Source organism: Dermacentor variabilis, chromosome 4, assembly GCF_050947875.1.
Source record: "Dermacentor variabilis isolate Ectoservices chromosome 4, ASM5094787v1, whole genome shotgun sequence".
In the NCBI taxonomy this organism is placed as follows: Eukaryota; Metazoa; Arthropoda; class Arachnida; order Ixodida; family Ixodidae; genus Dermacentor; species Dermacentor variabilis.
This window is the reverse complement of record NC_134571.1, coordinates 223,291,837-223,314,280: the sequence shown is the minus strand read 5'-3', so window position 1 is coordinate 223,314,280 and position 22,444 is coordinate 223,291,837. Positions and strand designations below refer to the sequence as shown.

At 45.4% G+C, this 22,444-nt stretch overlaps 1 protein-coding gene across 3 annotated transcripts in view; it reads right to left on the bottom strand.

The window, feature by feature from the left end:
* The window catches only part of LOC142580123 (protein O-mannosyl-transferase Tmtc3-like), an 870,647-nt gene that overhangs the window by 128,272 nt on the left and 719,931 nt on the right, over nt 1-22,444 (bottom strand). For all 3 annotated transcript variants that reach the window (XM_075690944.1, XM_075690943.1, XM_075690942.1), the window contains one exon: nt 16,913-17,189. In XM_075690944.1, the coding sequence (XP_075547059.1) occupies nt 16,913-17,189 (277 nt within the window). The remainder of the gene's footprint in view (nt 1-16,912; nt 17,190-22,444) is intronic.

Here is a 22,444-nt window from a genome sequence, read left to right as displayed (position 1 = left end):
GGGGAAAATAAAAAATACCCTGAGTAACTCTAGGCCAGTGCCAACATTATGCATTCGGTTCAACTTGCGTCTGGAGTGCCTTTCATTTTTAAAACTTTGGCTAAGGTTATGTGGGAAAACCTGTACCTGTGTATACGTAAGAAAAAAACTATGAAATATTCTAAATGCAATGATTGAAAAAGTGAAAGGTCCCGACCGGAATAAGCATGTTTCTTTTAATATCTGCACGAGCCCCCAGGTGAACCAATCAACTATCCGAGAAAAGGAATCAAGGCAATTATTGGGCGTCAATATGAACAACACTGTTAGGGAAAATATATTGCCTATGTACTCAGGCTGAACCGGGGAGACTGGACAGTCTTTACCAAAGCAATCACCGTGGCTTCTCTGGCGATTTTCTTCAACATGCCAGCAGGTGAAATGAAGTAGAAACATATGTAGTCTAATCGAGCGGTATTTCCTATTCAGATTGTATTCGACTACAGAATTCACTATTAAAAATTATCGAATAGCCTTTTCCGTTTGAATGCAATGCATAACAGCACTTTTGAAGCCTCGAAGGTGAGGAGCTGATGCAAGTGAGGACTCTTCATAGCGAAATATTTAACGCGCACAATTGACAAGGACACAGTGAAGGGGGACACACGAGCACCTTACTGTGCTTCCCCCTTCACTGTGTCCTTGTCAATTGTGCGCGCTAAATATTTCGCTATGAATTCGTACCAACTCACCCAACTATCAGGAGAACTCTTATTCCCAATGATTGCGCTGCTGGAGAGTCGTGGCGGTTGCGCACAGGCGCACCAGTTTCTGGGAGAACGCACGGCTGCTAACCGGTTCTGCTGAACAAGTTCCTAGCTGTCATTCAATTAAATGCCCACCGTTTTGGGGCGTTTAAATATACTAACTTGATTCAACATGGAAAACATATCTTTTTTAAAGTCTCACCCTGTTTGCAACCCCTTAAAACTGGGTGCCCAATGTGGCACCACAGTTATCTTCTTCAATGAATACAGCAGATCTACAAATATCTCTACGTGTATGTGAGGCATGCCATTCCTTTTATGGCTTCATTATTGTCTTTATGATAGTACACCACATAACTGAAAGCAGCAAAGGAGCCGTCTATAATATAGAATCTGCTTAGTCAAGCAGACGTACAGTTGGGAACGGCATTACATTTAGGTATGAAATATAAGATTAAGACCAACATGTTTTTCCCAGAAATCAGACTCGAGCATAATTTATTTCATTTACACCTCTAGAAAAAAGCGGAAGGACACAACTACCTTTTTTTTCTTTTTTTTTAATTAAGCAAATCCTGGAGTTTTACGTCTGGCGATATGATTATGATTATATGATTATATGTTCTCACTGCCTGGGGTTCTTTAACGTGCACCTAAACAGAAGTACATGAGTGTTTTTCCATTTTGTCCCGATAAAATTCCGTGACCTGGTTCGAACTCGTGAGCTTAAGTGCAGTAGTGCAATGCCATATCCACTGTGTGGCCTCTAATTACGCTACCGCGCCACTTCTTTTTCGTTGTTGTTGTTAACCATGGACTGGACAAAAAAATTTCACATGGTTTACGGGCCAAAGGTTAGCACATACAGGGTGTCCCAGCAAACTTGGACCAAGATTTTGAAAAAAACCTGTGCGTTCTTCAGAACAGAGATTGCATGGATGTTATTAGTGTTTATCTAAACTTACAGTACCATTTTTTTGCTTGTATTTTTTCAGTAATTAGCCGAGATAAATTAATTAACATTTTAAGTATAGCTTGAAACGTTCAGGCGTCAATAGGAAAGTTGTGGAGCTCCACAAATATCGCCCAACCCAGGTACTTCCAATGAGATAGACTTAGCGTGGCCATTTTTATCCGGGAAAAACAAAAGCTCGCGGAGTTTAAAAAATACTACATGACAGTGCGCTCTATGCACCTGAATGGGCCCTGATTACAGTGCTCTCATGAGTGATCTAAAAAAATACCGCCGGCACTTTCCCTTCACTTACAAGGGCTTCAACCGTTGCTCGGTTCTTACTTTACCGGCAGCGGCTGGTGACGGCGCTCCGTAAAAGCGCTTCTTCAGCAGCCGCTCGCGCCTGTCGCCAAAGAACGCACCGTCATCAGCCGCTTATTCCGATATGACGAGATAAACTATTTTTTTACAACGTTCAAGTTGATGCGGAAAAGAAAATATAAGCACAAAACATGCATCATACATATGGAACCTGTGCGAGAGGGAGCATCACTTGTTACTGATACAACGCCGCTTTTCTTTTAAGCTGTGCCAGCGGCTAGGTGCGTGTGAGCTCTACTGTCTATTACTGTCGTGCCACGTAATCGTTTCGAAGAATTTGTTTGTAGTGCCTAAGCCATGCCGTACTCAAGCGAGCAGAAGGCGAACATGGTCTTAACCTCGGCAGTGGCACGGGGCGACAAGAGGAAAGGTGCCAAGGTATACCGAAATTGGCAATGTGGGGGAGACCTAGCGCGAACACAATTAGGAGGAGTTACTTGACGCCGAAAGAAACAGGTAGCTTGAAGAAGATGCCGCACAGAAATGGGACCATCGGTGAACAGGCTGAAGGAGACATTTTGGCTTTCATGTCTGCGAACCCTCATTCCAGCGTGCGTGATGTCAGTGGTGAGGTCTGCATTTCAAAGTCTTCAGTGTCAAGAGTTCTTAGGAAGGCTGAAATGCACCCGTATCACCTCCAACTGCATCAAAAGCTGCAAGAAAGAGACTTTCAATGGCGGCTTGGTTTCTCAAATTGGATCCTTGTGAACAGTGAGGAAATACCGAATTTTTCTGACAAAGTTTTCTGGACAGATAAGGCAAACTTCTCCAGAAATTCTCATGTCAACATCCATGATGCGCAATAATGGAGCGATACGAAACCGCATTGGGTGGCACAGACCAGACACCAGTATCAATTGTCATTCAGTGCGTGGTGCGGTATCTTTGACGGAAGAAAAATTGGCCCCATTTTTGTGACCACATGCTCACTGCTCAGCGGTACGTGAAAGACATCTTGGAAGGCCCAGTCGAAGGTTTTCGCTGTGATCTTCCTGTTGGGTTTTTAAAGCGAACTTGGTATCAGCACGACGGTCCGCCAGCTCACAGCAGCAGCCTTGCCCGTGCTAGGCTTGACGAAGCCTTCAAACGCCAGTGGGTCGGGCGACATGAATCAGTGACATAGCTCTCAAGGTCACCAGACTTGACGCCTCTTGACTCGATCTTGTGGAGACATGTGAAAGACCGAGTGTACCGCAAACCTACAACTGCACCATAAGCGCAAGAGGCAGAGATTGCTGAGGCCTGCCGCGAGATACCGTCTTGCGTTATCAAAAAAGCTACATCGGACGTGCTGAAAAGGTGCCAATACTGCTACATGGCAGAGAGCGACTTGTTTTAACACATTCTTTAGACAGACATCTCAGCCAATAAATCTCTACAACTGTTATCCAAGAAATGAGCCATCTGTGTGAAACTTTTGTACAACGTGAAAAGGGCACGCAAGTAATGTGAAATTACAAATTCTCTGCCGACAAGGAATGAAGCTAAAAAGCAACCTTCTGTGTCAGTTTACAATTCTTCCTTTTGTGACAACCAGCGTAATTCACACAACATTATAAAGCTTGTTATGTGTGTTTGCTTGTTGGGGTCTTGCTCCCAAATTTGAACTCATGAGCTTGTCATTTTTCCTCCGCATGCATTCTGATAGCACGAGAGTGCAATTATTGTTGCAGAAACGGGAGCCGCGCTGTATTTCAACTGCCACCTGAACCCACTGGCGTTTATCTCGGAACCAAGCACAACACGAAGCTTTGTCGTGGGCAGCACGAAAGGCGCGAAGCAAGCTATGTTTTTTACAAAGCACAGTTGACAACGCTGTAATCGTGGTGCATTTGTGTGCACAGAGCATGCTGTCACGTGGTATTTTTTAAACTCCACGGGCTTTCGTTTTTCCTGAATAAAAACAGCCATGCTTAGTCTATCTCGTTGGAAGTGCCTGGGCTGGGCAACATTTGTGGAGCTCCACAACTTTCCTATTGACGTCTGAATGTTTCAAGCTATATTTGAAAAGTTAGTTATTTATCCCAGCTAATTACTCAAGAAAAGACGAGCAAAAAAAATGGTACTGTAAGTTTAGATAAACGCTAATAACATCCACGCGATTTCTGTTCTGAAGAACGCATAGGTTTTTTTCAAAATCTTGGACCAAGTTAGCTGGGGTACCATGGATAATGGCTACTTATAAAAACTGTTTTCGGCCCCTGTGGTTCGACCGCAGTGAAAGAATTCGTACCAATTACTCTGCATTCTGTTACGCGAGGAAGATGAGAACATGAATGGAATGTTGGAGTTCTTTTTCTTATTCTATAACAATACTCCCCATAAATCTGAGTGCTGGGTGCCCGATGGGGCACATATGTTTTACTTGTTTGAAGCAGAAAGCAGGAAGTCTGCATATGTTTTTCCGTCTGGGTTTTGTAAGACCTACTGATGGAAAACTATATGCAAAAAAATACACACAAGAGATGCAGGCTGCTTGAAGAACAAGAAAAATATTTGTTCTCCAAAGGGACCCGTACAATAACATAACAGAATAGAGTTTTAGAATAGGGGCCCCAAACCTTTTGGGGCCCCAGAGAAATAACGTCGAAGCCACTGCGCACGTGCGAGACGCAAACTGCGCTTGGGTTTTGCGTTGGACGTGCAATTTCACTGATTTAGCAGGATCCCGAAAAGTTGCCCAAAAGATATGCTTAAACAAACATGACGGCACCCATCCAAGCGACAGCTCTAACCTAGCACCAAACTGGGTTCGATTTGTGGTAAAGCATGAAGTTCGCAAGCTAGGAGAAGTGGCTGCGGTTATCGCTTTCTCTCAACTAGCGTGTGTTATGGAGACTGATTCATTAGACGCTGCTGACTCCGAATTCGATTGTGGATTTTATGGCTTGTAGGCATAACACGGCTTAGCTTGGCTGGTGAAGGCACGTAAAGTTGGTTACTCATAACTAAGCGCAAATAATTGTTTGCTGCTTACAGAATAACCTCTAAATTGTAATTAAATGCGAGTACACGAAAGTCGGAATTACTATTATCATAATATGGCACATTTCATTTAATTATTTCTAACAGTTCTTCTTTGATGCTGTAGTGGCGCTGTTAGTGCAAGACGCTATCTGCAAATGCAAAGCCCTATTCTAACGCTCTTTACTCCTGCAAGCCCCAATGCTAACACCCACAAAGCGCTTTGGTGCCCCGAACTATTGCGGCCCCTATTCTAAAGCTCTCTACTGTGGCAGTGCTACAATCAAAGTGGGCTGAGCCGCATCAAGTTTGTGCCATTGGAAACTGCTGGCGATACTTCTCGGAAGGGTCATTCGTACTACTTTGCGTGCTGCTATATGTGTTCAGGCCGTTCAAACGGTGTTTATAATGTATTCATTCCTAAGGCATGAATACATGCCCAATTATATATTACAGTATTATATATATTATATTTATCCAATTATAAACTGGTCTGAACGCATATAGCAGCGCGTGAAGTAGTATGAATGACCCTTCCGAGCAGTATTGCCAGCAGTTTCCAACGGCGCGACCTTGATGCGGCTCAGTTTGCTTCAATTGTAGCGCCGCCACAGTATTTTTCATCGTCATGTGCCTTATTGCACAGCATGCGCCGGCCCAGCCGCTCGTCCCACTCAACCGTATCCTAGTACACTCTAGGCCTCGCTATAGCCTCGTGTTGGGCATGCATTGCGCCACCTGGCAACCACGTGGAAGGTTGCATCTGCGCCTCCAAGGGGAGGTCAGGTACCCCAAACAAATGATGCAGAGAGCCAGCTCGCCTCTTTCAACCCTTATAACTCTGGTTGCTTTCATGGTCGCACTGCATTGCAGAACTCCTCGTTCGGGGCATCTTTGAGTAAGATGAGAAGGTGTGCGTGAACAGTACCTTGTAAACATCGCTGCATATAGATTACAACAGTTGGATCGGCTGCATTTTATTTATTCAGGTATCTTTTTAAATTTGTGCACCGCCATATATGACAACATTCTGTTTCGTGGTTTCATACATAACTGAGTAAAGCCTGTTTCAGATGCAAGCAATTTTGGGCCAGAAATGGCGCAGCATCCGCTGCGTGAGCAAGCCTCCTTTCCCAATAACCAGTTTTCCAAGCATCGCTGTGATCACAGACTCAACATTTGTAAAAATTCGCAAGCGGCTAGAGCAGCAACCAATGGCTGAATGCCTTGAGCAGTGACGTTGAGATTACGTGGCAGGGGCATGGCTGAAGCGCGGGCGGCGAGGGGAACCGCGGCACTCGTCGCTCGAGCAGACGGTTCTAGCAGATGAAACTTGTAGCAGACGACGTCCGCTGCCAATTTGTAATGTCTCACAGGGTATTCAACGAGCTGTTGATCACTCAAGTTGTGCAGTGTCCACTTGTTTGCGATGCTAAAATGAAGGATTTTCGCAATAAAGAGGAGGGTTCTTTGGGACAAAATTATGGACTGAAGCCGAAGGTACTCATCATCGCAAGTGACCACGGTGTACGAATATACTGAGGTGTCGACACTGCGTCCGCGCCAGCGCGTCCATAGTATGTTCGGCCGCGGCGGGGCGCACCCTGTAGTTCTATTGAGAGATGACAGATGGCACCGGGACCAGCGGGCCCAGATCAGTGGGCTGGCGCCTTGAGATTCCACTGCCTACGCTCGATTTTCGAGTTTAGTAGCGTGCGTAGAACTGAAAGCGCTAAGAAAATGCCTTACATGTAATAAAATCATGCGTGTGTCAGGCTTAATGCTTTACTGATACCAAAGTATCTGTTGTACAGCAGTTAATGATGTCATCACTCAAAGCCCATTTCCCAAGATGCGGTGTCGCTTGTTGCCTGTGTCAGGCTGTGGGAACGGGCGAGGAAGCAGAGCGATTTCGCATCCAAGTTCTGTAGCACAGCAGCGTGGCAGCAGCTCAAGTGCACAGGGTTTGGTTGGCTTGGTCTCCTCGAAAACACTTTGCGCATGTCCGGCGCCTAGGGCACCGGCTGCACACAGCGCCACCGCTCGCTACTGTTGAATTGGCTCCTAATGAGCGCGGGTTATTGCTCTATGGCCCCGTCCCGTTGTTCTCCTGAATGGCTGCCCTTTCTTCCAGTTCCGATGGTCCGTTGGTGTTGCTGGGCGTCCCTCTGCGGGAAGAATTCCTCCGTCCGATGAAATGTGGGAAGCCCCCACAGGCTGTTTCTCGGCACCGCACTTTTCATAAGTTTGTGGCCACACAGCACGTCGCCAGCCGGAGGATCATTAACAACACACAATGAGATGAAAAATTTCATTTCAATTTATTCGGAGACAGATCCAGCACATACACTGCATGACAGATGCCCATACACTGCTTGAAAACTGTGGCTATGATGAGCAAAGCTTGGCCATTTTCTTTTTTTTTTCTTGAGCCTTCTTTTTCATGCCCATGTTGACATGTCTGCAGTGCTGCCTCATTCGCATGCTAACATAGTAATGCATTGTTCCTTATGCTCTTCACAGGAAAAAGTAACCGTGTATGTGTCTAGGACACCATCTATTGTGTCCGAGTATGCAGTCTGGGCATCTGCATATGCTACAAACAAACATTCTTTTTGTTTAGGTAAATTATATAAAGGTGCGCCTTTGGGTGTGCAAGACCTCCTCTTGTTTTTGCATTCGTGAGTGCTGCTTCAGCGGAAGTGCTCTTTTCCGTACTGAACGCTGACTTGCATGTAGGGCAGCTGGTGAAGTTTTTCATTTTTCTACAAATGAATCCTGTTAAATAATAAACTATGCAGTCTTCAACTTCAGTTTCTGCTCCGCCCTTCACTTGGCAAATGACATCACATTCCCAGTCCTCTACACAGATAAGGCTGTTGAGTTTCTGCTTCACCTCATCTACAAAGTCATCTGCTGATGTGATATTGTTCGGGTTTATAAGAGCCCTGAAATCGGATATGTCTAGTAGCGGCTTCTCTCCCTCAACTACTCTGCAGTTGCCAAATTTAGGAGGCTTGAGGAGCGTGTAAATGGATAATGTATGGTACAGCTGCAAGAAAGTAGGCATTGACAGGTGGTCATTCTGGCTTCCAGCCAATCTTATCTTTCCAAAGAAATGTTCAATTGGATCTTTATTAATCTTGCTTGTCAAGACATATTTAAAATTGTAATCGTGCAGGAAAGCATTGCGAAACTCTTTTGTGAATTTTAATGTGACCCAAAGGCCCTCAGATGTCCTCTTGGTGAGGAACATGTCTTTTGTTATCAAGCCACACTGAAGTTCCTTCTCCCAGCTGTCAAACAATTCAAAACAGCGGCTGATAACTCCAAGGTCTCAACTATGCTTTGTAATGCGTTCCGCAGGAAAACAACGGTTTAATGCATCGAAGAGATCGTTCAGAACTAAAGTAAATTCCTCAGTCGCCTCACTGCCACCAAGCCGTGGTACACCTTCTTCTCTGTAGAATTTAATGCCTGATGCCACGGAGCGGCTTAAGACTTGCGTCGCCAATTTCATACGCATTTTTTCCCAAATGGTTGGGTAGATGTGGCTATATGTAATCTTTGGACACACCCGCAGACCCCCAGCTTTGTGCTGATCCTCCTTGTGAACTGCAGAATAGTCTTCCCATCTTATGCATTTGCCTTCCTTCTTCAGGTACCTCTGCTGCTTCAGTCGATTTCTTATGCAATTGATTAAATGTGGCATGTCTGAAAATGCAAAAACCTTTCTTTTAGGATCACTCGGTTGGGTGAAGGAGTTGCAGCAGTCCTGATGGCTCCCTCCCACTTAGCCCCAATGTGCTCCACATACTTCTGTTTATTGATTCCCCATCACACACAAAGCCGTGAATTTTTGCGCCAGCTTCTTCCAGTAGAACAAGTGCTTGAAGTAGCAACTGCGCAAGAACGGTGCCTTTTGTTGCACTTTTGGCCGCAAGAACTCCAAGTGGTTGGGCATAGCTGTCGCCAAACAGGCAAAACATAAAAACCAGGGCATGGTCAGCAAGCTCGCCTGAGTCTCCTGTCTCCGATGTCATTCCTACATATGTCATAGTATTTCAGTTGATACGCTTACTCTTGCGAACTTGCATTTCATCGAACATTAGCAAACCGTGTCATTGAAACATGTCCTTCTTTGATACTTCTTTTTTAGAGCAGCAAAGAACTTTTTATCAAAGCCAGACTTGAAGCCGATTGTTGCCATATAATGGCGTATTGTTCTGATTGATGGCAATGCAACAATTTCATTTTCCATTAGAAACCTGTACCCTGCAGGTGATCCAATACGCAGGAGCAGACAGAGTACTATCCAGTTGTCTGAATATCTTCGACCCTTCTTTGACTGAGCTTTTCCGGCTGCCACACACTCTTTGAAAATGAGCTGCTGAGCCTCCGGTAGGTTCACCTCCTTAAAGAGATGTTCAGTGAATTCCTCATTTAGCTCTCTTAACTTTGCTTTGCATTTAGCAAGTTCTGCCTCCACTTTGTTTTTCCCGTTGGGAAGTCAAGACATATTTTTCCCTTATAATTATAACAGGCAATTCTCGCTTTGCGTATTGTTTCGACTCGGGCCTTTTTTGATGGGCTTGCTATGAGCTGGACATGCTTCATTCTGTTCTTTTTATTTTGCCTGGCATCATGAATTCGGAGCACATCTTTCAGTCGGTCACAAGCCTTGCATATTTTTTCATCAGTAAGTAGTGTGCATTCCACAGACATCAACATATGCACACTCTGGACGTAAATCATTGAGCTTTTTCTGTAGAGGGGCCACCAATGCACACAGGCATGTCATGAAACCTCCGAACAACACTTTCTACTGCACTTATAGAATGCAGACTTGCCTCACTGCCTAGACTGTCGATGGGTAGAGAATGCATGCCCATGAACAAACGTCCTCACCGAAAGAGAGTCGTCACTCGAAGGTGTTTCCTCTCGTGTTTTACGAAGATGAGGTGGGCGATTACATTCAAGACTGTTTGCCGAAGCCAGCTCAGAAAAAACAACAGCATGCAGTCCAAAGTTCTCTACTACTTGCACTGCTGATGCTCTGCTGGGGAGTTGTGGACTTGATGCATGTTTAGAAAGAAGTGAAAAGACGAGGTGCTATGCAGCTGCTCGTCTTTATTTTGTCCTGTGCATCCTTTGGGATGAACGGACGTCCTGTTCATGCTGCTGAGTTGACAGGAAATGGCTGCTATGCTGTCATCTCCAGGGGTGTCATTCTGGACAAAAAACATTGTACAGTGGAAGTTAAAAGACAGTTCTGATATATGGAGCGCAGCTACAATATTGAGATCAGCAAGCAACTTGCAGCGGCATTACACGCTGAATGAAAGCCCTGACAACTTCACTCTGAAAAAAGAAACTGGTTTGAAATGCTAATAATGCAGGTTGATGAAAGAGCTAACGCTGTAATAATGTAGCTAATGTATAAACTGAGATACGACAGGATAACAAGAAAAATAAAGGTCTGAGAAATCTTTTGAAGGTAAAAAGAAATAACAACAGCGGAGCAGTTATGAAATGTTTGCAGCATAGATTACCTGGAATTTTTCGCTACTCTGAGTGAAGCAAGGTATGATGTTGTGGAGTTCATTCTTCCCTTTATGCAGGCATTCCTCTGGTTCCATAAAATTTGAGTTGTCGGAATGAAACAACCTAGCAGTGACTGTTCCATCAGCAACACAATCTTGCCCTGTGCTACCAACCTGCACGAAATAAAATCGTGTACAGAATATTTGAGGCTAGATTTTAAAAAAAAATGAGAAAGCAACCAAGCGTACGTGAAGTGGGTAGCTTACCTGGGTTTCACTTTGTTGAGCATCACAATGCGGTGCGCTGGTTTAGCCACAGTCAAGTGCCAAACATGGTGTCAAGGCAGCATATTGAAGATGATGTCGTTTAGCCAATGGCTCCAAGGCTATTTCCGAGTCCACAGGAGTCGCAGCGGGCAAAGCAGCTTGCAGATGCTGCATCGCACTCTCGTTGTCGATTTTCGGCCAACGTCGCTTGGGTGCTCGCGCAGGAGATTCTCTCTTAAAAGGCTGCTTTCAAGTTCTGTTTGGCCGTGTGAGGTACTTTGGGCAATTTGGAAATAAGGTGGGAACTGCGTCTTTAGACAGCACAGGCCTCTTTTCCACGTTAAGCAGCACTTGTCCATTGAGCTTCGCATAATGTCTAGGATATCACGTCCTGTGAAAAATGCTTGGTGCTGACATGGTTGGTAGGTGTCAAAGTCCGGTCTGCCCTCAGAATCGCACGGCGCCACTGCTCCAGATGGAGCTTTGAATAGGGGCACATGCTCTGTGCAAGTCCGGTAGCTCGAATTGCAGTTCGGGACGAAACACTTTCTTCCCATTGCAAACACGTCTGAAAAAAGGCGCTGCTACTTTCATCTGCGCAATGCTCACCTGAGGTGAGCCTCTGTGGCAATGAAAGCTAAACACAACGCTATCAAACACGGGAATAAAAAACGCTTTCAAAACACCAAGGAAGTGCAGCTGCAGGGTAGTGCAGCACGTGTGTGGCAGCTCGCCACGATTTGGGACCGCATTTCACAGCGCCCTCTACGTCCACACCCCCTCTCCTGTTTCGCTACCCCCGGACATACTGTGGCCTCGAGCGGGCGGCGCACTCGCACGCGGCAAGGGGAGAGTGTCAACACCTCTCTCTGTATACTTCTTACACCGTGCAAGTGACGCATACTTCCATAAATTAAATGCCGGCATCGCTCGAATCGGCCATGTGCGTTGGTGCCTCAGAATTGCCGCTTGTTTCCATCTCTCCTTTTCGAGTTCCATTCTTTGGAGCCAGATTGTCCCCACGTGCTGTTTTCTTCTGCCTCTTTTTTTCTGCCAATGGTGACCACATATGGGCAAGGACAGACGTCGTGAAACGGCAGTCCATAACTTTTGTTCACAGCACATGTAGGTGCTTTTTTTTCCCCCTTCTTTACAACTCCGAGATAGTGTGATCGTAGTTTTGTTTCGTCATGTTTCTTCAGTTAAATGGTGAAGTACCCCGAGCTCTAAAAGGACCACTGCCTTTCTACTTGAATTCCTAGAGGCGAAAAGGGAAGTGAGCTTCTTTGAAAGCCGTCCATAGGCCTCTTGCACCCGGGTGGCTGAGATGGCGCCTGAACGCCTTACAGCACTCAAAAACCAGAGCCGTTGGTAGACGTGCACATGCTTCAGACCCAGATCGCAGAAATACGAACCAATCCATTCACTTGCTCCCATGTGGCTAATCCTGTGTGCGAGTAATAAGCAAGACTTTTAAGCTGTTGCCTATAAAGAGCTAAAAGAGACATAAATGTCAATAAAAAAGTATTCACTGTTCCATACACAGTGTTTTTATTTTTTGCAAGTTTTTTGGGCGCCGTGAAAACCACCGGTACTTCACATTTTTCAGCCACCTTTTTGAGGCGGTGGGAGATTTGGTGGTAGTACGGGATGGGGTGGGGGGGGGGTCAACAGGTTTACGACGCTGCGGCTCTACGCTTGGGCGGAGCTCTGATGGGCCCCGCGCTTCCTTGTCAAGGGTTTCTAGCACCCAGGTGACCATCTCATACTGAAATCCTGCGCTGTGCAGTCTTTGCAACTGTAAGAGCACGCTATGTTGCATTTCATGCTGGCAGGACTTCTCAAGAGCAGCACGCAGGCAGTTTTTCGCAATTCCCCTTTTTACAAGCTTCGAATGAGCAGACTGGTAGTTTAAAATAGCGTTTTTTGATCGAGGCTGATAACTCCAGCACGCATGGGATCCAGCAATAATAATGAAAGTGTCCAGGAACTGCAGGCATCCATGTGAAGCCAACTCAAAGGTGAAACTCAACCCAAACGCGCTCTCTCGGAAAATTTCAAGAACACGATTTACTGCAGTTGAACCGCCTCCCTCCCAACCCCTCTAAAAAAATGGCATAATCGTCAACATATCTAAACATCTTAGCCGAGTAGGCTGTGTCAAGGCGTTCAGCAATTCGCTTGCCACAATACGATAAAAATATGTCACTTAATAAAGGGGCAATACAGGAACCAATGCACACTCCGCGCTTTTGGACGAAGTTCTTTCCTTCGAAATTAACGATGGTCGATGCCAGATAAAAATGAAGAATTTCTAAACAGTCTTCCACACTTACGCCACATGCGTTCTGAAAGGCCACTGGGCCGTAGTCATCAATGGAATCTCTAATGACGCATAGCAATTTATCTTGTGGAATGGAATAAAATAGGTTAATGACATCAATGGAAAACGAAAACAACGGTTCCCTCGAGCCTTCATGATTACGAAGAAATATGATGAGCTCCTCAGAATTCCTTATCATGAACGGGTCCTCAAATCTGAGCAAGCGCAAGTGTTTCTGCAGAAACTTAGAGACCGTCCCATGCCACGTGTCACGTTCCGATACGATGGCTCGGAAAGGAATGCCTTCTTTATGCGTTTTCGCGGAGAAGAAAATGCTGAGCGCTCCGCTCTTCGCACCCTTGATAGCCAAACCAAGATTTTTCAGGTTGCACCTGTCACACAGACCCAACGCTAGCTTTTTTAGCTTAGCGGCAGTGCATGTCTTGAAGGAAAAATTTCTTGCGACAGCTTCCCTCGCTTTCCGACGAAATAACGAATTTGGTAGAACCGTAAAACTATACCTTTATCAGAAATCATTAAAGCCAGATCATTCTGCTTAAGGTACTCGACAGTTCGCTTAACATCTCGCTGCTGGTTCTGCTTGGAGCGCTAGTGAGTTCGCCCCTCGTCTGAAATGCAGCAGCCTTGTTCATCCTCGGGCGCGCGTCTTGCACTGTTCTGCAAGCCGCCTATCACTCAATTGCGCTTTCCGCGTTGTGGGCATGCAATATTATTCTAAACTCGAAAATACAGGAACGAAGCCTTGTGCTAGAACTTGGATAGTATAATATGATGCAAGTTTCACACACTTTCGGTGCTGTCTGACTTGTTTGAACAGATGTTTGGAAGTAATTTGCGATCATGGTATTGTAGTCATCACATGACGCATATTGCTATTTGATCACACTCGGGAATTGATAAGGCAGACAGTCCGAAGCAGCGCCTGCTTCCCGTTTAGAAGCCTTAGTGAAAAGGCATCCGCAGTTCGCAGCAAAGCAAGGACCAGTAGCTCAGAGAGATCTGAAACGACCGCGTCTCCTGAAACCCATCTATTCTGAAAATTGCCGCGACGTTTAGTCAGGATGGGCTCTCCACTGCAAGCAACACGTGCTACGACGGGCTAGGTGAGCCTCAGTTAGGCGACTGGCCACGGAGAATAGACGCTCTTCCCGTGTCCATAATTATTCGCCAACTTCGTTCTTGAGGCCTCTCGTGCACATCCCCCTACCCTTCTGGTATCCATCACCCCATTTCCCTTCTTAAAATTATTTTCTGTTAGTCATTGTCACTCTCTTCAACATTCGCAGTGGCCGCTAACATTCCTATAATACTGTTTCTGGATGGACTTCGATGCCATTGACTTACCCTACCACCTGTATGTTGTGGCTGTATCTTGACTTCCCTGGCCCAGTCCTTGGTCCTTGATATCTTTTGCCGTGTGCAAGTCAGAGTTCTGTAGGTCTTCATTTATTGCCCCGTTTTTGCTCTGTTTTCATTCCTAACAGCGTGTACAAACTAGCCTAACAGCAAGCTCTTCTCAAGTTTATTAATATAATGAAAATCAGAGACAAGGGAAAAATTAAAGGTGAGTAAAGGGTAGGGTGCTTATCGTGCATTTTCTAGACAAGCAAGTCGCAATATTTTCGAAATGCTTTCCTTATGCGCAGCCTGGTTGACAATTTGGTTAAGTACGAGTAATGAGAAGCTCTGACGACATGAAAGCCTGGTAGGGAGCAACAATGCCTCCAAGTTTTATACACATGCTCATCCCATTTTTATCTCTGTGTAGAATTTTTAGCACAGCAGTTATGGTTAATAGGATCCGAGATGATGTAGAGGCGCTCCATGAATGAGGCCGCAGTGTTCTATGCATGGGAGAGGAGACCGCCGCCGTGACAGCCCCCCCCCCCCTCCTTATTTTGGACCACCACTTGCCTTCGCTTTGCTTTCACATTCAAGCTTTTCCTTTCATCCATGCCACTCTTTCGGTGCCCACCTCCTGAAACTTTCTATTCCGTAGGACAGGGGGGTTCCTCAGACCCCACCCCCCTGGCTACGCCAGTGCCTCATTTGGGTGGGATGGTTCACACTTGGTTAGGACACAGCGCGCCCGGGGTGAAGGCAAGAGACACAGCGCTCACTGTAATACGCTGTCTTGTGTTCTTCACAGTCGTGCTGCGCTTTAACCAAGTAACTTGAAATTCAAGGCTGCAGACCAAACTTAGCATTGCAAATTTTCCAGTCCACTCGTCAGTTTGAGTTTGTATCTGAACGAACAATAAGTTCAGTTTATTTCAGTGAGCTTGCAGTTATGCATTTGCTCATGGGTGTGGAGTAATGTGTGAGTTCTAGTTGTGTTGCAGCCACACACACCAGAATACTTTTAAACAGGTTACGATTATGGGATCAGCTAGTATTCTGGGCTGTGTTAGAAGATCACTGATCACACCTAAAATTTCTTTTTAAGGAACTTGAAAATATCTATAGGTACCTAAATGCCCTCCAATCAACACCTAGGACCATGACATCCATTCATTGCAAAAAAGAAAAAAATTGAAAATGTCATGTCAGTACTCTTTAGTGAAGTAATTATTTATTTAATTAATTTCTTTATTTATTTGACATGGCTTTAAAGGCTCAATGGCATTAAACACAGGAATGCATGGGGTAAAAAAAAAAGAAGGAAGAAATGCAGTAAAAGTTTCGTTAACGATTACGATACTCCCTAATGTGAACTTCGAGGGCAGCTGTTCAGGTGTTTTGAATTCGCGATGTATCGCGGTATAAAAGAATTGGATTCTGAATGACACGTTGCTCTCGATGGCATCGCTGAGCTTCTGCTCCTCGGGCAGCTCGTTTAGCAGCAGCAGACGAAGCATGTCCAGTGGCTGCGGCGCTCATTGTTCAGAAAGAAAGCGCGAACACGGGAACGCGTGGCAGCGCAGAGTGCATTCTCTGGCGGCAGCGGCGGCGCCGCCGCAGGCAAAGCAGCGCACGCTCCGTGGATCTGAAGAACTGCATGCCAGTGCTTTGTTGCCGTGCTGGCTGCATACCTGGTCACGTCGGCACTGCGCTGTTTTCCTCACTTTTATATTCTCCTCCGTTTTCTGTCTCCTGGTTGCGCTGCACCCCCCTTTCCGCTTTCCTCCTCGAGCCTCTCATCACCCAGCTGCCCTCTGAGTTCGCTCTTATCTTTTGCTGTGCTCGATTGCTCGGTTACGCCGACGCCAACACAGGAACGGGCAGCTAAGAGCTGCGCTCTAAAATGTTAACAAAAGGCACGCTGCACAGTGAAGTTGTTCGTGTTAGTGGTGAGTGTGACTGATATGCGGAAAGACGATTCCGCTCAACGCTTGCACTATGGATGAAGCAATGATTCTTTAAGGGAGTGCTAACATGACATTTCCAGTTAATTTTTTTTTTCATTACCTAAATGGACGTCTTGCACTAGAAGCCCTTGGAAGAACACTGACAATTGAGCCTCAAAGGGCTCAATATAATTGTAATAATTAGCTTTTCTACAAATTAGTTTCGGTTTTGTTTCCGATTAGGTGCACATCATGACGTCATGACGCAGATGGCAGTAACGTGGGAACAGGATTCTGCGATGTCTCAGACGCAGACAACCAAACGCAGTAACTTTAGATGTGCGTTGATACCATAACAGCACAGCGGCACGAATACGCCTGGAACGTCCGTATGGTCGCTAGGAAGCAGACCTCGAGCTACCCACCAGGAAGATGGCATTCTTCTGGTCATCCGCGGCGGGGGGCCGGCGGCGGCCGGAGGAGAAGAGTGCCACGTAAGCCAGCGTAGCCAGTGCCGCGTACAGTGACAGCGTGGCGGCGTTCCGCGGGTCAGCCATGGAGCGCACCAGTGGCACGCTGCCCATCGTCCAGTCGCAGCAGAGCGCGTGAGGAAACAGCAGCAACCACGTGTTCACTGCCGGCAGGTAGTGGAACGTCAGCTGTCGCACGGGGCTGGGCGCCACGGCCGCTGGGTTGTCGAACCTGCAGCAAGAGATATGCACTTGGTTGACCATTTCTGCTCGCAACATGTGCGCCATCGGGGTCAAATGAAACGCGGAGCGCATGGCTGAAACCTCAAGTGCCCTACCGCCGGCCAGGTACCATGGTAGAGACAGGCGTACACATGTGGTTCGCGCAACGGGTGCGAGGATGATCGGCCTAACTGCGATTATATTGTTTCCGTTTTCGTAGATTTGAAAGCGGGAAAACGAAAAAAAGAACAGAAGGAACACAATCGTAGTATATCGAGCCTCTACTGTCAACCTTTGACACTGGCTCCCAAATTTTTTATTGCCTTAATATAGCAAACAATTATACTTGCACTTATATGTGCAGTTACACTTCGCATTACACGTTAGTCCATTTCAGTGATCGCACCGTGCATGGCTGGAAAAGTGTAAATGCGATTAAAGGTAATAAATAAGTGTAATCTGCAGTTTTTGTCACTCGGGCATGTGACCTGGATCACCAATGACATAAACGTGAGTGAAGCTCTAGATGAATTTGGTGAAAGACAATGTCTTCCGCGGCGAGAATGAGGTGTATGAACCGCATCATTAATTGAGAGCCGCGCTGGAGTGACAACGCTTGATCCACCAGAGCTTGAATCGCCTTGTTTTTTTTTAGTGCATTCCATAGCAGCACTCTCTGCAAGTTGCCACTGTTCAAAGTCCGCTTCCATCATCAATTTCTTTGGGTCTTTGGGCGGGGCATGGCAGTGGGAAGGTGCGCCTGTCTCATTCCATGCCACTCCTCCAAGTGCAGACGGCACTTGGTCATCGCACGAGGGGAGTAGGAAGAGCGTCCCGTACCTTCGAGATCTATCCGAATTTTATTGTGAGAGCAACTATATGGACACTTTAGGTGCATTTCTGCCATCGTCGGCATCACCTTGGTGTTCTGCATCAAGTCCAATAACACCACGGCCGTGCAGTATGCTGCTGGTGCGAGCGAAAGCGCGCGAGGGTGAGCCGATCTCGCGTGCGCACGGAGGAAGGCGGGGGACGTCCGCCACGGGCACCGCGGGTGTGTTCGGCGGCTGCGTACGAGACGACTGAGCGAAGCCGCGCAGGCTTGAAAGCGATGTGCGACGAGTGCAGGGTCTACAGGTGCACCAAGGGCTCATAGCTTCGTGTGTGCACCGCTTAGTTCACGTTGAAACAAGAGGCAGCGTGAAGGTCATTTCGGTCGCTGCTGCTGTCGCTCTTCGTTACGCCGGCGTGTTGACAGCGAGTTTCCGCTCATCAAGTGAGATGTGTTTCTGTTTGCCTGTGCATGCATGACACAATGTTTGTAAGTTTAGTTAGTAGTCGAATGTTTATATGAACTCATACGGCCGATAAAACTACTATCCTTACTTGGTATAGCTGTCTACTAATTTGCTATTACAATCGATGCTTCACCTTTTGGGCGAAACTGTGACTTTTTTTAGAGAACACTATCTCCGGGATCGACCCACGAGAGAGGCTTCAAGTTAGAAAGTCATAACATTTATGAAAAAGTGGAGGCAATTCACAAAGGAAGAAATTGTCTTCAAAACACGTAACACACAAGTAGCTGTAGCCTTCCAATAACCAAGTCAGCCCCAAAGTATCATCCATCCAGATTTGCTGAGCCTAGCTTTTATATTTTTTTGTCAGCCCTTGGTGCCCGCTAGTACAAGCACAAACAAAGGAAGGACACACTCCAGATTTCAAAGTATACAAAATAGCTAGCGCGTGCATGCATGGTGCAAGTATAAATTAGAAAAAAGAAACTAACCTTGCCTTCTTGCTCTATATCTTGGTAAACGTTAGACATGTCGAATCAACTTAAATTCCATTGACTACTCACAAAAACAATTATTATTGGCACTGTTTGGTACTGTGCATCACAATGAAAACGGCACAAAACAGCAATTTCAACCTCAACAAAAATTTCCCACATTTAAGATTGCCAAGAAATAATAACTGTAGAGGCGACAACCCACACACACTGAAGTTTTCCTGCGTATTACTTATGGGGAGTCTGCACTGGAGTTTCGAGATGACATGCAGCACCCTCTTGCGGACATCACGCGCACATTCTTTAGTCACAGAAACAGAAGAAAATGTCCAGTGGCGTACGGTGGGGAATGTGCGAAATTCGCAAAAGAAGTTTGAAGGCCGTTGTTACTGCATGGTTAAGCGCCACAACTAGAAAAGCAGTAATATAGCCTTACCATATCCAATTATTTTCAGTGAAGTCTATAAGCCTGAGCGACGGCGACGTTGGATTCAGGTAGGCGCAATCACACGCAGTTTCAACTATTATATAGAGCTTCACCGGCAAAATATCCATGTGCATTTGCTTTTACTGAAAGAGAAAATGGCAATGCTTCTAGTACAAAGATATATGCAAGCCATCAGTACAAGAATGTATACAACCGCGAAGAGTAATATTAGTATCAGCCGGTGTTTCCGGCGGTATGTGCATGGAGCATTTGACAGCGTCTGGTGACAAATTGAAAATGAACAAAGTGTTAATGATACAATCTCACAGCTAACATGCACGGTGGACACTTCGTGTTTACCGCAGAAGCAGCGCATCGACGTTTCACCGGCGAAACTGGTTATACAGCTTCTAATCCCGGCAAAATACAAAATAATGTCCACTAGAGTAGAGTGACGCATATTGTTGGTTATATATATATATATATAGGAAGCCTAAAAGCAGTGAAGAAGAAACTAGGAACAGACAAGAATCAGATGTAAACGTTAAGAGACAAAGCCGGCAATATCATTACTAATATGAATGAGATAGTTCAAGTGGCTGAGGAGTTCTATAGAGATTTATACAGTCCCAGTGGCACCCAGGACAATAATGGAAGAGGGAATAGTATAGAGGAATTTGACATCCCACAAGCAACGCCAAAAGAAGTAAAAAAAAAAAAGCCGTGGGAGCAATGCAAAGGGGAGGCAGCTGGAGAGGATCAGGTAACAGCAGATTTGTTGAAGGATGGTGGGCAGATTGTTCCAGAAAAACTGGCCACCCTGTATACGCAAAGCCTCATGACCTCGAGCGTACCGGAATCTTCGAGGAACGGCAACATAATGTTAATCCATAAGAAAGGGGACGCCAAAGACTTGAAAAATTATAGACCGATCAGCTTACTGTCCGTTTCCGACAAAGTATTTACTAAGGTAATCGCAAATAGAATCAGGAACCCCTTAGACTTCTGTCAACCAAAGGACCAGGCAGGATTTCATAAAGGCTACTCAACAATAGACCATATTCACACTATCAATCAGGTGATAGAGAAATGTGCGGAATATAACCGGCCCTTATATATAGTTTTCGCTGATTACGAGAAAGAGTTTGATTCAGTCGAAACCTCAGCAGTCATGCAGGTATTAGGGAATCAGGGTGTAGACGAGGCGTACGTAAAAATACTGAAAAATGTGTTACAGAGATGTTTCGAGTATATAAAAACTATATTATAGCTTAATGATGAAACTTAGCCGGCTTAACATACATGGTAAAATTATAAATTGGATCTCAAGTTTTTTAACCAATCGCTACCAATTTGTTTCCGTAAATGATCACTTTTCCGCTTTAGCACAAGTTAAATCTGGCGTTCCTCAGGGATCCGTACTTGGCCCAATCTTATTCTTAATTTACATTAATGACATCAGTAACAACCTGACCTCAACAGTTCGATTGTTTGCAGATGACTGCGTTCTTTACAGACAAATTATCACCTCTGAAGACACTAATATTTTACAGGCCGACCTAAACAAAATTTCACTTTGGTGCGAGCAATGGCAAATGGAAATTAATGTTTCTAAAACTAAAACAATGACATTTAGCAGAGCCAGTAACGTTCACTTAAGTTCATATTTTATGAACAGCATATGCATAGAGAATGTGTCTACATTAAAATATTTGGGAGTCCATTTAACTTCTAACCTTACATGGAATGATCACATTGATGAAATAATTTCGAAAGCAAATAAAACACTTGGATTCATTAGGCGAAATTTGTATTTAGCAAATGAGTCAACTAAACTGTTAGCTTACACAGCTCTAGTTCGCTCAAAGATTGAATACGCTTCCATAATATGGAATCCAAATCAGACTTACCTAATAAACAAACTGGAATCTTTACAAAATAAAGCAGCACGCTTCATCACTAAAACATACTCTAGAACATCCAGCATCACGGCTATCAAAGAGTCCCTCCAATTACCGTCTCTAGAAACACGACGACTGTTAGCACTGCTTTCCCACTTCCACAGATTGTATCATACCCCGTCATCCTTTACAGCATACCATATCAAACCCCCACAAAAAATTTTTCCCCGCCTCGACCATCCCTTCAAAGTGCGTCCCATGTTTGCACGTACGAATCTCCTGCGACAATCACCGCTCTTTCTAGCTATTCATCACTGGAATAAGCTGCCAAAAGAAATTGCTTCTATACGTGATCATGACTCATTTGTTAGTAATTTGAAGCGCAGTTTTACGCATGTTGGGTAAAAGCAGAATTTTATGCCTTTGACGCATTGTAAGTGTATCTACATGCTTTGTACGGAGTGTTGTTGTTGTTGTTGTTTTCATCATGTATGCAATGCTCTTTCCTTTTTTTTCTTTTTATATTTTCTTGTTGTATTCAGTGATCTTTACCACGGTGTTCTATATTGCCTTCTTCCCCCTAATTGTGTTTGACATATCCTGTTGTTAACCCCCCCCCCCCCCAATGTAATGCCCATAAGGGCCTTTAGGGTATCTGAATAAAAAAAAAAAAATATTTACAATATATATACAGGATGAGTCAGAACAGCTAAGAAGGCTGACCACCAGCAACATGCAGCAGCCAGGGTTTCCAACCTTCTTCCTGTCTCTTCTCTCATCCTTCCGTAACAGGACCCCTAGGTGGCGAAGCGCCGTCTCGGCGCATGGCAGGTGAAGAATTGCGAGCAAAGTATGGCTTGATCCGCGAAACGTGCACGACGTCGACAGGCGTCTGACTTGAGGATGCATCAAAGTGTCGCAGCGAAATATCGTAATTGACGTTGCTAATTTGGCGTACGATTTCATAAGACCCTGTGTAGCAAGAGGGAAGCTTCTGGGAGAGGCCAACCCGACGATATGGTGACCAGAGGAGCACCCAAGCACCTGGTGTAAACTTAACATCGCGATGGCAGCGGTCGTAACATTCTTTCTGTATATGATGTGAGGCTAATAAACAAGATAGGTTGACTGGACGGACTATGTGA